Source organism: Bos mutus, chromosome 11, assembly GCF_027580195.1.
Source record: "Bos mutus isolate GX-2022 chromosome 11, NWIPB_WYAK_1.1, whole genome shotgun sequence".
Classification (NCBI taxonomy): Eukaryota; Metazoa; Chordata; class Mammalia; order Artiodactyla; family Bovidae; genus Bos; species Bos mutus.
The window spans coordinates 13,157,253-13,171,674 of NC_091627.1; the positions used below are offsets into that span (position 1 = coordinate 13,157,253).

The following is a 14,422-nucleotide window of genomic DNA, read 5'->3' on the forward strand; positions in this document are numbered from 1 at the left end:
TGTTAGGTAGCCAATTGTGTTAGTTGGGTATCTAGGCTATGTTGAACTTATAAATGCATTCTTGGAAGGGAACTTGTTTGTATATAAGGGGCTTACTGTACAGGATTAAGTCCAGGCTTTAGATCACATAAGACCTTCAGTAGAGTATTCTTTTGGCTTTAACTTTCTCACCTGTAGTTAAGTGGCTGAAAGCAGTTTCTACCATGAGTGACTGTTGTGAGAATCAATTGCCTGATATTTAGAATGCACACAGCAAGCACCAAAGACATTATATGTTCAGTGATGACTTACTTGTTATACAGTGAAGTTCAAAAAGTCCAGGACTGTGTGTGAGTTATCCTGTTGTCATTAGTATTAGTCAAATTGAGAGACTGTAAGTGGTCAATACATGAACATGGAATACACTAAAGAATGGGTAGGTGAGTGGATGAATAAGAAATAATGGCCTGGGAAAAAAATTAAAGAGAAAAAAATTCATTTTGGAAAACTAGGGACATCTGCACAAGAAAAGATGTTTCCTGCAAGCTATCTCTGAGTAAATTTCAACCTTATCTGATCTTAACACTTGCTCTTTGTGGGTGATGTGGATTGAGTCTTATGGCCGCTAGAAACAGGACAGAAGTAACAGAATTTGTTTTATTGGGCCTGTCCAACTGGCCAGAGATGCAACCAGTCATTTTTGGGACCGTCCTTCCCATGTACCTCGTGGCAGTTATGGGCAATGCTCTGTTAATGATTGCTGCCCTCTCAGACCCTAAGCTTCAGACCCCCATGTACTTCCTGCTAAGCCAACTTTCCTTCATTGACATCTCTCTGACAACCATCACTGTTCCCCAGATGCTGGTGCACACGCTGTCTGTGAACAGAACCATCTCCTTTAACTGCTGCATGCTCCAGCTCTTCTTTTTTATGGCTGTGGGCAGCATGGAAGGCCACTTGTTGGCTGCCATGGCCTATGACCGCTATGTGGCTATCTGTGACCCCTTAAGATACTCTGCCATCATCAGCCATCGCCTCTGCTTACGCATAACATTGACCTCGTGGGTGGTCGTCAGCCTCAACAGCCTTCTTTATAGTGTGTTGGTCACCCGCTTAACTTTCTGTGGCAACCAGGTCACCCACTTCTTCTGTGACATCACACCCTTGCTGAAGCTCTCCTGTACCCGGCCAGTGGTCAATGAGATGTTAATATTTACTGAGGGGGTAGCCGTGGTGGTCAGCCCCTTCTTCTTTATTTTAGGTTCCTATGCCCGCATTGGTGTGACCATAACGCACATGCAGTCAGTTGCTGCCCTGCGTAAAGCCCTGTCCACCTGTAGCTCCCACATCCTGGTTGTGCTGCTCCTGTACGGCTCTGTGATCTGCGTGTACCTCCGGCCATCTTCCAGCCACGACTTGGACCAGGAGCGTCAGGTGGCCATCTTCTACACAGTTGTAACCCCTATGCTAAACCCAATGATCTACAGCCTGAGAAACCAGGAGGTGAAGGGTGCCCTGCGAAGGCTTTTCAGGAAGCTCTGTATCCCAAGCAACTTCCAGCCTGGTTCCCAGGCAAACAGGGAATGGCAGCACAGCTCCTGAACCCTTTATGTAGTATGGATATTTTAACAATATTCATTCTTTCAATCCATGCACATGACGTTGTTCCTTTGATTTGTGTCTGTTTTCTTTCATCAATGATTTATGGTTTTACTGTACAGATTTTTCAGCTCCTTAGCTAAATTTATTCCTAAGTAGCTGGTTCTTTTTGTTGTTATTATAAATGGGATTGTTTTCTTGTTTTTCTTTTCAGATAGATTGCTCTTGTTGTAAAGATACACATCCCTTTGAGAGATAAAGGAGGTAGTATCCATAATTACACTGAAACAATAGAATCAAGGAGTTCTTTTGTGCAAACCTAGGATCTCTCAGAAATTATTTTCCTTAAAGAAGTCAGAATGAAATAGAGTTCAAAAGCCCAAGGGAAAATGCTAGGGCTTGTTCGAAGGTAGTATAGTGTAAGTGCTTAAGGGAGTGGATTTTGGAGACAGAGTGAATTTGTGTCTCAGCTCTGTCATTACTTCTGTGGGATTGTTTTGTGCCTATGATAACCAGTGAGCTGGTCAGGCCCTTTTGATTCTTACTAGGATTGTAAGGCACCCTCAGCAGCTCTTTGGGGAAATTTGGGGAGAGGAAATGTTTATTACTCACAGGTCCTGGAAAGGACAAGCACATCTTGGGCCACCCAGTGAGGTTGTGGATAGAGGGAGAGAGTGTGGGCTTGGAGTTCTGCTTTTATTGTGGATGAAAATAAGGGATTCATCTTCAAGGTTCACTGTTTAATGGATGGATTTAAAACCCAAGAGTTGGAATTTCAATCACAGGAAGAATAAAATCAAGTGGCCCAAACAAACAGTTAATCTGAATCAACCAAGATCTCTAAACCAAGGAGGTGGGTTTGGCTGGCAATGTGTGAGGTAGCCTTTGAAATGCATGCTTCCTCAATCAAAGCCTATGTCAGGCTCTTGCATCACAAAAAGAAAAACACAGTGTTTATTTATTTGTTTATTTTTGTTTGTTTTTTAAAATTAATTAATTAATTAATTTTACTTGAAAATATTGTATTGGTTTTGCCATACATTGACTTGAATCTGCCATGAGTGTACATGTGTTCCCCATTCTGAACCCTCCTCCCACCTCCCTCCCATCCCATCCCTCTGGGTCATCCCAGTGCACCAGTCCCAAGCACCCTGTATCAAGCGTCAAACCTGGACTGGCGTTTCATTTCACATATGATATTTTACATGTTTCAATGCCATTCTCCCATATCATTCCACCCTCTCGCTTCCCACAGAGTCCAAAAGACTGTTCAATATGTCTGTGTCTTTTTTGCTGTCTTGCATACAGGGTTATTGTTACCTTGTTTCTAAATTCCATATATATGCATTAGTATACTGTATTGGTGTTTTTCTTTCTGGCTTACTTCACTCTGTATAATAGGCTCCAGTTTCATCCACCTCATTAGAACTGATTCAAATGTATTCTTTTTAATGGCTCAGTAATATTCCACTGAAACACAGGGTTTAAATGCTTATCATCTTTGGCAATTATTCAATTACTCTCTGCCTCAGCTATCCATTTATAAAGAGAGAAATAATATGTATAATTAAGGTTTAGGGTTCATAAGGATTTGATGAGTACAATATATGTAAAACACCATAACAATGACCAGTCCACATTAACTACCACATATGGTTTTCTATCATTATTATTATTACTTATTATTAATAGCATACACATGAAGAAATGATGGGAGAAAAGGACAAAGAATGGCTAGATAAGGGTTTGCATATCTGTATGTATCCAAAGACTTTATGAAATGAGAGAAAGGCCAGAAAGTAATCTGCTCCAGTTTTTTATAGACTGCACAGCAATTCATAGTATATGTGTTGAATTAGTTTGGATTTCCTTCAAAGTCCTAAATAAGAAACAATCCTAAATCTCAGTGGCTTATAACAACAGGCTTTTATTTCCCAGGCAAAAGTGTGGAGGCTGAAAGGGCCAACCATGCTTTAGACCCCAGGTCAAGTTCAGGTCTGTTCAATTTATTTCTTATCCTGAGATCCAAGCTAAGTGGCCCTAACTACACAGGGTGAGCTTTTCTTCTCATGATGAAAGCCAGAGCTCAAGAGGGCAAACCAAATCTTCTAAACCCATTCAAAGCTCTTTATCTGAAGAAGCATTTGTTATCCCTGTTCATAAACTATGGGCTAAAGTAAGTCCATAGTCAAAGGGATGGAGACGTGTATTTGGTTCTCAGTGAAGCCAAGGCAGGGATATGAAGGGAAGGAAGAAGAGATAGATACTATCTAACTACTAAACATGATAGTGTTACTGTTAGTTGCTCAGTCGTGTCTGACTCTTTGCGACCCCATGGGCTGTAGCCCACCAGGTTCCTCTGTCCATGGAATTCTCCAGACAAGAATACTGGAGTGGGTAGCTATTCCCTTCTCCAGGGGATCTTCCCAAACCAGAGATCGAATCCAGGTCCCCTGCATTACAGGCAGATTCTTTACCATCTGGATCATGAGGGAAGCCCCAATATTCATTGGAAGAACTGATGCTGAAGCTGGAGCTCTAATACTTTGGACACCTGATGTGAAGAGCCAACTCATTGGAAAAGACCCTGATGCTGGGAAAGACTGAGGGCAGGAGGAGAAGCATGTGACAGAGGATGAGATGATTGGATGGCATCACTGACTCAGTGGACAAGAATTTGAGCAAACTCCGGGAGATAGTAAAGGACAGGGAAGCCTGGCTTGCTACAGTCCATAAGTCACAAAGAGTCGGACATGACTTATTGACTAAACGACAACACTGGACATGACAAACCAAAAATTCCATTAGTATGCGTGAAGATTGTTTCTAATTTTTTACTATCATAGATAATAATATACTGAACCTAAATATATGTGTGTATTTACACATAAAATATATATTTATTCATTACATATGCTTATCTGTGTGATAAACTCCTAGAAGAGGAAGATATCTAAATACAAAATTTTTGATGGAATTGCCCAATTCTCTCCATTTCTTCAAAAATATTGTTTAATTTACTCTCTTGACCATCTCTTCATCTTAAGAAAATTCTTCCCATGGGGCAGGGGGGATTCTTAGAAGAGGTTAGAGTGCTAAAAAGTGAGGCTAATCCATGGGTAAAGAATGGAGATTAGTAACAAAACTAAAGGCAGAGAAGGAGGAAGGTGGGGCTGGGAGGCAGGAAATGGAATTCAGAAAAAATTTTTTTGGGTATATAAGATACTTACTGGCAAATGTTAGTTAACTAACCACAAGTTGGCTTTATCTTTTGTCATTTTATAAGTGCCATGGCTCTCAAAATCACTGCAGATAGTTACTGCAGCCATGAAATTAAAAGATGCTTGCTCCTTGGAAGAAAAGTTATGACAAACCTAGACAGCATATTAAAAAACAGAAACATTACTCTGCCAACAAAGGTCTGTATAATCAAAGCTATGGTTTTACCAGTAATCATGTATGGATGTGAGAGTTGGACTATAAAGAAAGCTGAGGGCTGAAGAATTGATGCTTTTGAACTGTGGTTTTGGAGAAGACTCTTGAGAGTCCCTTGGACAGTAAGGAGATCCAACCAGTCCATCCTAAAGGAAATCAGTCCTGGGTGTTCATTGGAAGGACTGATGTTGAAGCTGAAGCTCGAAAATTTTGACCACCTGATGCAAAGGACTGACTCATTGGAAAAGACACTGATGCTGGGAAAGATTGAAAGCAGGAGGAAAAAGGGACGATAGAGGATGAGATGATTGGATGGCATCTCTGACTTGATGGACATGAGCTTGAGCAAGCTCCGGGAGCTGGTGATGGACAGGGAAGCCTGATGTGTTATAGTCCATGGGGTTGCAAAGAGTTAGGCACAGCCGAGTGACTGAACTGAACTGATGGCTCCCATTACCTTGGAAGATTTATTATCCTGGTGCAAAGACTAAGGCGGTATACCTTCTCCATCCCATTTCAATGGTGTAAGTTTTGACCAAGCCTTTATATATATATATATATATATATATATATATATATATATATATATTTTTTTTTTTTTTTTAATAAGAAGCCCTTATTCTAGCTCATTACACAAAAATTATTACAATTTTATTTCCTTCTTGACTTTGTGCCTATAACAATCCATATTCTATGATAGAAACTTTATCTAGACAGATGGATTAAATTGATTTGTATTTGTGACATCTGCTTCATGTCATGGGAGGCCACTTTCACTTTTCCTTTTGATCCTATACCCACAAAACTGAAGAATCAATATTACTGTTGGCCACACCATGCATCATGTGGGATCTTAATTCCCCAACCAGGATTGAACTCTGGCCCCCTGCCTTGGGAGCACAGAGTCTTAACCATTGGCCCACCTGGGAAGCCCAAGAATCAACATATTGGTAGACATCTTGGCTCTTGGACCTGTTCCCCATGTCCAGCATTGATTGGTCAGCAAAAACATCGTTGTTGTTCAGTTGCTAAGTCATGTCTGACTCTTTGCAATCCCATGGACTGCAGCACACCAGGCTTCCCTGTCCTTCACTATCTCCCAGAGTTTGCTCAAACTCATGTCCATTAAGTCAGTGGTGCCATCCAATCATCTCATCCTCTGTCACCCCCTTCTCCTCCTGCTTTCAATCTTTCTCAGCATCAGTCTTTTCCAATGAGTTGATCTCATCAGGTGGCCAAAGTGTTGGAACTTCAGCTTCAGCCTCAGTTCTTCCAGTGAATGTTCAGGACTGATTTCTTTTAGGATTGACTGGCTTGATCTCCTTGTGGTCCCAGGGACTCTCAAGCGTCTTCTCCAACACCACAATTCAAAGGCATCAATTTTTCAGCACTCAGCCTTCTTTATAGCCCACCTCTCACATCTGTATATGGCTACTGGAAAAACCATAACTTTGACTATATGCACCTGTGTCAGCAAAGTGAATGAAACTGGAACACTTTCTAATACCATACACAAAAATAAACTCAAAATGAATTAAAGATCTAAACATAAGACCAGAAGCTATAAAACTTTTAAAGGAGAACATAGGCAAAACACTCTCCGACATACATCACAGCAGGATCCTCTATGACCCACCTCCCAGAATATTGGAAATAAAAGCAAAAATAAACAAATGGGATCTAATTAAAATTAAAAGCTTCTGCACAACAAAAGAAACTATAAGCAAGGTGAAAAGACAGACTTCAGAATGGGAGAAAATAATAGCAAATGAAGCAACTGACAAACAACTAATCTCAAAAATACACAAGCAACTCCTACAGCTCAATTCCAGAAAAATAAATGACCCAATCAAAAAATGGGCCAAAGAACTAAATAGACATTTCTCCAAAGAAGACATACAGATGGCTAACAAACACATGAAAAGATGCTCAACATCACTCATTATCAGAGAAATGCAAATCAAAACCACAATGAGGTACCATTTCACGCCAGCCAGAATGGCTGTGATCCAAAAGTCTACAAGCAATAAATGCTTGAGAGGATGTGGAGAAAAGGGAACCCTCTTACATGGTTGGTGGGAATGCAAACTAGTACAGCCACTATGGAGAACAGTGTGGAGATTCCTTAAAAAACTGGAAATAGAACTGCCTTATGATCCAGCAATCCCACTGCTGGGCATACACACCGAGGAAACCAGAATTGAAAGAGACATGTGTACCCCAAAGTTCATCACAGCACTGTTTATAATAGCCAGGACATGGAAGCAACCTAGATGTCCATCAGCAGATGAATGGATAAGAAAGCTGTGGTACATATACACAATGGAGTATTACTCAGCCATTAAAAAGAATACATTTGAATCAGTTCTAATGAGGTGGATGAAACTGGAGCCCATTATACAGAGTGAAGTAAGCCAGAAAGAAAAATACCAATACAGTATACTAACACATATATATGGAATTTAGAAAGATGGTAATGATAACCCTGTAAGCGAGACAACAAAAGAGACACAGATGTGTAGAACAGTCTTTTGGACTCTGTGGGAGAGGGAGGGGGGATGATTTGGGAGAATGGCATTGAAACATGTATAACATCATATAAGAAACGCATCACTAGTCCAGGTTTGATGCTTGATATGGGATGCTTGGGGCTGATGCACTGGGATGACCCAGAGGGATGGTATGGGGAGGGAGGTGGGAGGGAGGTTCAGGATTGGGAACACATGTACACCTGTGGTGGATTCATGTTGATGTATGGCAAAACCAATACAATATTGTAAAGGAATTAACCTGTAATTAAGATTAAAAAAAAGTGATGTCTCTGCTTTTTAATATACTGTCTAGGTTTGTCATAGCTTTCCTCCAAGGAACAAGCATCTTTTAATTTCATGGCTGCAGTCACCATCTGCAGTGACTCTGGAGCCCAAGAAAATAAAATCTGTCAGTGTTTCCACTGTTTCCCCATCTATTTGCCATGAAGTGATGGGACCGAATGCCGTTATCTTTGTTTTTTGAATGTTGAGGTTTAAGCCAGCCTTTTCACTTTCCTCTTTCACTTTCATAAAGAATCTCTCTTTTTCTTCTTCACTTTCTGCCATTAGAGTGGTATCATCAGCCTTGTGGCAAAGGGCTTTTCATAACTCAGTGAAGTTATTAATCATGCCATGTAGGGCCACCCAAGATGGACAGGTCATAGTGGAGAATTCTGACAAAATGTGATCCACTGGAGAAGGGAATGGCAAACCACTCCAATATTCTTGCCTCAAGAACCCCATGATCCATGAAGCAACCCCTTCATGGATCACAGCAAATACATAGTAATAGACTAATTCCACATTTCAACTACAGAAAAGATTAGGAGAACCCTGAGACAGAAAGAGGTTAAGTAATCCCAGAATAATGCAGCTCATCAAGGTTAAGGAAGTGCAAGTTGGAGAGCTGTGACAGGTGATCAGTTCTGAAGCAACTGTAACTCCCGGCCCTACAGTGGACATTTGTCACTACGTCCCTCTTCCCATTCCAGAGGAGTTCCCCCATTTCCTTTGTCTTGGTGGGAAGCAGAACCTCCCTTATTTTTACGGAAAATAAAAGTAGCAGTATTGTTTTTCCAGTTCCCTCGGGAATTAGAGCTTGGGTGAGTGACCAAGACTTGGCCAGTCAGACGCACCATTTTATATTGAATCTAGAGGTGTTGATGCAGAGAATAGGAAGTGAATGCTCTTTCTGGAGGTGATCACATCTGATTTTCAGGCCCCTAAGGGCTCGGCCAGTGACTATTTCTGGTAATGTTGGTGGGGATTCAAGTGGCATTGAACAGAGTTTGGTAGCTACAGTGGTGACCTCATCATACCAGTTCTGGGATGTGATTTTGACTATGGTTCTGCCTGTGTGGCCTTTCTTATTCTTGTCCATTTTGCTGAACTTATTGGCTTAGCCTTCTTGGAAATTCATGAGTTTCATATATGCTTTCAATAAACTTGTTTCCTCCACGAATAACCAGAATTAGTTTCTGTTGCCTGCATCTAAGAACTCTGAAAGTTACAATCCTGGTGTTAGATATCATGCCCACAGAACACCATCAGCTGTAATTAAAATCATGTCACTGATTTACACTAAATACATAGCTCCATGTACTTTGGATTTAAGAAATATTTCTAGGCAATATCCATTGAGAAAACTGTGATACATACCTAATATTTCTGGGAAGTTCTAAAGGAAACAGACATTTGAAGGACGAAAATCTTTCATAGATAAAGCTTGAACTCATAGATAAAACTTGAAACTGTGTTTTGGGGTTTTATCTAAATGAAGAGGTCCAGATCCTGTTCATCCATTTCCTGAAGGCTCCCTTGACATCCTTGTTCCTTAGGCTATAAATGAAGGGGTTCAACATGGGGGTCACTACTGTGTACATGACAGTCAGGATACGACCCCCGGGCACTGAATAGCTGGTAAGGGGCCGGAAGTAGACCCATGTGAGGGTCCCATAGAATATAGCCACCACAGTGAGGTGGGAGCCACAGGTAGAAAAGGCTCTCCACTTGCCTTTGGCTGAGGGGCTCTGGAGGACTGCTGAGATGATGCAGGCATAGGAGGCCATGATGATGGCCAGGGCTCCACTGATGACAATGACTCCTTCCGTGTGAATCATCAAGGTGTTGAGGTGGGTGCTGGAGCAGGAGATCTTCATCAAAGGGTAGAGGTCACAGAAGAAGTGGGGGATCCTGTTATCTGCACAGAAGATCAGTCTGCCCATGAGAAAGGTGTGCAGCAGGGCATGAAGATGGGAGAGGATGTGGCACATGACCACCAAGTGTGAACACAGCTTCCTGTTCAGAATCATACAGTAGTGGAAAGGGTGGCAGATGGCGATGTATCTGTCATAGGCCATCACAGCCAGGAGGAAGTTCTCCATGGCTGCAAAGCAAATGAAGAAATAAGTCTGTGTTAAGCAACCCATGTAGGAAATAGCCTTGGTAGAAGAGAAAATGTTCTGCAGCATCTTGGGGACTGTGGTGGAGGTGAAGCAGATGTCTGCCAAGGCCAAGTTGCTGAGAAAGACGTACATGGGAGTTTGGAGGCGTGGAGCAGAGATAATCAGGATGATGATGACAGAGTTGCCAGAAATGTTGATGGTATACATGAACAGAAAAAGAAGACAGAGCGGGATCTGCTCTTCCTGGTGGGGAGAAATGCCCAAGAGAACAAAATGGGACACACTGGTCCAGGTGGTATTGTCCATCTATTACCATTAAACAAACAGGATTATTATTATTTTTATTGAGGTGTAATTCATATATAACTTTACATTAGTTTCAGGTGTACAACATAGTGATTCAATAAGTGCATGCATTATAAAATGATCACCACAGTAAGTCTAGTTATTATCCATCCCCATACATAGTTACAAAAGTTGTTTTTTCTTATGATGAGGGCTTTTAAGATTTGTTCTCTTAGCAACTCTCAAATATGCAACATGATGTAATTAACTGTAGTCACCAAGCTGTATATTACATGCCTATTATTTATTTATTTTATTAACTGGAAGTTTGAGCCTTTGAATCCCTTTCACCCACCTTGTCCATCCCCTCACTCCCCCGCTTCCAATCTTTTCTCTATGAGCTTGTTTTTTCTTTAATTCCATGTATAAGTGAGACCACAGAGTGTTTGTCTTTCTCTGTCTGACTATTTCACTTATCATAATACCCTCAAGCTTCATTCATGCTGTTGCAAATGGCAAGATTTCTTTCTTTTTTATTGCTGCTTAGTATTCCACTGTGCATGTGTTTATGCCCTCTTTATCCATTTACTCAATGATGGACACCAAGTTGTTTCCATGTCTTGGCAACTGCAAATAATGTTGCAATGAACCTGGAGGCTCCATATATCTTTTAGAATTAGGGTTTTGTCTCCTTTGGATAAATATCCAGAAGTGGAATTGCTGAATGATATAGTATTTTTAATTTTTAAAGGAGCCTACATACTATTTTCCAAAAAGAATTGTTTTTATAGACCTGGATATCTGAGCAGTCTGTTTAGTTACTTTTAGTTTTGTGCTCCAGGGTAAACTACACATGAGTAACTTGGTATTGATAACAGGATCAAGTGCTTAATTATTTTCCAAAATAATGAGATATGGATTTTTCATTATCAGTATCAAGATCACTATCATCATAGATAACATTTATAGAGCACTTACTTTGAATCAAGGACTTTGCTACATTATCATATTTGATTCTTACAATAACCCCATGAGGCAAATATTATTATTATTATCGTATTCATTATTATTCCAGTTTTACAAACTAGAAAATGGAGGCATAGAATGTTTAAACTCATAAAGGGCAAAATCAGAACTTAAAGTCATATTTGTCTCACTCCAGAGTATGCTAGTGACAAAATATAATACGACTTCCCAAATTAAAACTAAGACATCCGAGATGGCTAACAAACACATGAAAAGATGTTCAACATCACTCATTATCAGAGAAATGCAAATCAAAACCACTATGAGGTACCATTTCACACCAGTCAGAATGGCTGCGATCCAAAAGTCTACAAATAATAAATGCTGGAGAGAGTGTGGAGAAAAGGGAACCCTCTTACACTGTTGGTGGGAATGCAAACTAGTACAGCCACTATGGAGAACAGTGTGGAGATTCCTTAAAAAACTGGAAATAGAACTGCCTTATGATCCAGCAATCCCACTGCTGGGCATACACACTGAGGAAACCAGAAGGGAAAGAGACACATGTACCCCAGTGTTCATCGCAGCACTGTTTATAACAGCCAGGACATGGAAGCAACCTAGATGTCCATCAGCAGATGAATGGATAAGAAAGCTGTGGTACATATACACAATGGAGTATTACTCAGCCATTAAAAAGAATACATTTGAATCAGTTCTAATGAGGTGGATGAAACTGGAGCCTATTATACAGAGTGAAGTAAGCCAGAAGGAAAAACACCAATACAGTATACTAACACATATATATGGAATTTAGAAAGATGGTAACAATAACCCGGTGTACGAGACAGCAAAAGAGACACTGATGTATAGAATAGTCTTATGGACTCTGTGGGAGAGGGAGAGGATGGGAAGATTTTGGAGAATGGCATTGAAACATGTAAAATATCATGTATGAAACGAGATGCCAATCCAGGTTCGATGCACGATACTGGATGCTTGGGGCTAGAGCACTGGGACGACCCAGAGGGATGGTATGGGGAGGCAGGAGGGAGGAGGGTTCAGGATGGGGAACACATGTATACCTGTATGGATTCATTTTGATATTTGGCAAAACTAATATAATTATGTAAATTTTAAAAATAAAATAAAATTTAAAAAAAAAGAAAAAAACTAAGACATCTAATTCATGGCAATAAAACTTGCTAATGGGCTACATAACCTTGTTAAAAGAGATTTCAAAGGGCATTTGGTTAAGTAGTGTCTATTATGGGTAATGCATACCCTTGGTAGTACCCACAAACTTCTCAGAGTACACAGACATGGTTTTAGGAGAATCAATCTCTAGATTCCCAACTTATTCTCTTTACTAAAATCATTTTGTCTTCAATATGTCACCTCATGCATTATCCTGTCTCTCACTTGCCAAATAAAAGACTTACTTTCATCCATCACAAATCTTATTAGATGTATTAACTCAGGAAATAAAAACTTCAAATAAGTTAAATGAAGCGATAGTCAGCAATATTAAGAAAATGAATGGCTTTTTGGACCAGATAGCGAGTCTATTTTGAGATCAGGGAGCTTCCAGTTCTTTGCTCTCAAAAAAATTAAAAAAGGAGAGATATTGAAGGAGACCTAATCTGCTTGTCAGTAGATTTAAAATAATTTTTCCATTTCTTTCAGTATTGTTTTTTTATTCAGAAATAAGTATATTTATATTCCACATGTAAGTGAGGTCACATAACATTTGCCTTTGTCTGACTTAACTTCACTCAGTGTGATAGTCTCTAGGTCCATCCGTATTGCTGTCTGTGTAGCCCCAAAAGATTTGGGGCACAACTTAATGACTAAATAACAACAAAGCAGAAATAAGGCACCCAGAATAGAGATGAAGAAAATAAAACTTTTGTTTTTAAACAGAACTATAAATGAATATTTTAATTCAACAATCTTCATCCTTTATTTATATAGTCAAAATATAGCACCTATACTATACAATCTTTTTCCAGAAAATAGAAGAGGAAAAAATACTTTCCAGCTGAATTTCAGACAGCATTATCCTAATACCTATCAGAGAAAGATATTACCAGAAGTGAAATAAAAAATCAATAACCCCTCATAAGCATACCATATCTCCCTATGATGTAAGAAAATAAAACTTTTCTGACTCAAAAAAAAATAATTTTTGTTAGTATGTGACACTAACTTCTGTCATATTACTTGCACAGCGTTTAGTCCTCTGGAATCTCAAAGAACAAGTCTATTATTCTTTGACACAAAAAGTCCTTAAGAACTCTAAAAACTAATACAATTATGTAAAGTTTAAAAATAAAATAAAATAAAAAAAAAAAAAAGAAATCTAAACATGAGTTAACAGAGGAAGCACTGCATGGTGGGTTTTAAAGCCACTGGACTAGAACCTGGCTCTTCCATTTAATTGTTCTATGACCTAGAGGAATTTGCTTACCCTCTATGAGCCAACTCTTCTCATCTGTAAAATGGGGAATGGTAATAGCACATTACTCATAAAGTTGTTCTGAGGATTAAATGATACTTTCTGGTCCCTGGCAAGTGTTCAGTAAATCATGACAATTATTCTGATCAATTTTTCAGACTTGTTCTGCGCCAAGTCAATGGATTTTTCTAGGACAGTGTGCTGCCAGCTGGGTCCCTCTACCTAAACCTACTCTACTTTGTCACTGTCTTTGTTTTATTTTATTTTTAATGTTTATTTATTTATTTGACTATGCCAGGTCTTGGTTGTGGCACGTAGGATATAGTTTCCTGACCAGGGATTGAACCTGGGTCCCCTGCATTGGGAGTGGAGAGTGTAGCCAACTGGATCACCAGGGAAGTCTCTGTCACTATCTTCAAAGTGTGGTTTCCAGAACTGAGCAAAATTCTATGAGTCTGGATTCTCATCACAGGGTAAACATAATGATTCAGTCTGGCCATCATTCGTAGCTTTTTGGGTGGAGATCAAAGTTGGCAGTCCACAAGCTAGCTGTGTCCATGGCTAGCCCATGAATTTTTAAGCTTCACAATTCAGTTGTTGGGAGAAAAAGTGCAAAGAGTTAAGAGCTGCCTGGTGGAAGGCACTTTCACATGCTTTATCACATGTAACATATAGTAATCCCAACATACTTGTAGCCACACCAGTCATTTATTATCCTCATCTCACAGATGAGTAAACCAAGGCTTAGAGAGGTATAACAATTT

The 14,422-nt window shown here is 39.8% G+C and overlaps 2 protein-coding genes across 2 annotated transcripts; one reads left to right on the forward strand and one right to left on the reverse strand.

The window, feature by feature from the left end:
• The first annotated feature begins 597 nt into the window (after nt 1–597).
• LOC102265347 (olfactory receptor 1f45) lies at nt 598–1,581 on the forward strand. The gene has a single exon (XM_005903081.2). It carries the CDS (start codon nt 598–600, stop codon nt 1,579–1,581), a length of 984 nt encoding a protein of 327 aa, XP_005903143.2.
• Nucleotides 1,582–9,310: 7,729 nt separating this feature from the next.
• On the reverse strand, nt 9,311–10,255 carry LOC102265631 (olfactory receptor 1Q1). Its single transcript, XM_005903082.1, has one exon. It carries the CDS (start codon nt 10,253–10,255, stop codon nt 9,311–9,313), a length of 945 nt encoding a protein of 314 aa, XP_005903144.1.
• Nucleotides 10,256–14,422: the final 4,167 nt, after the last annotated feature.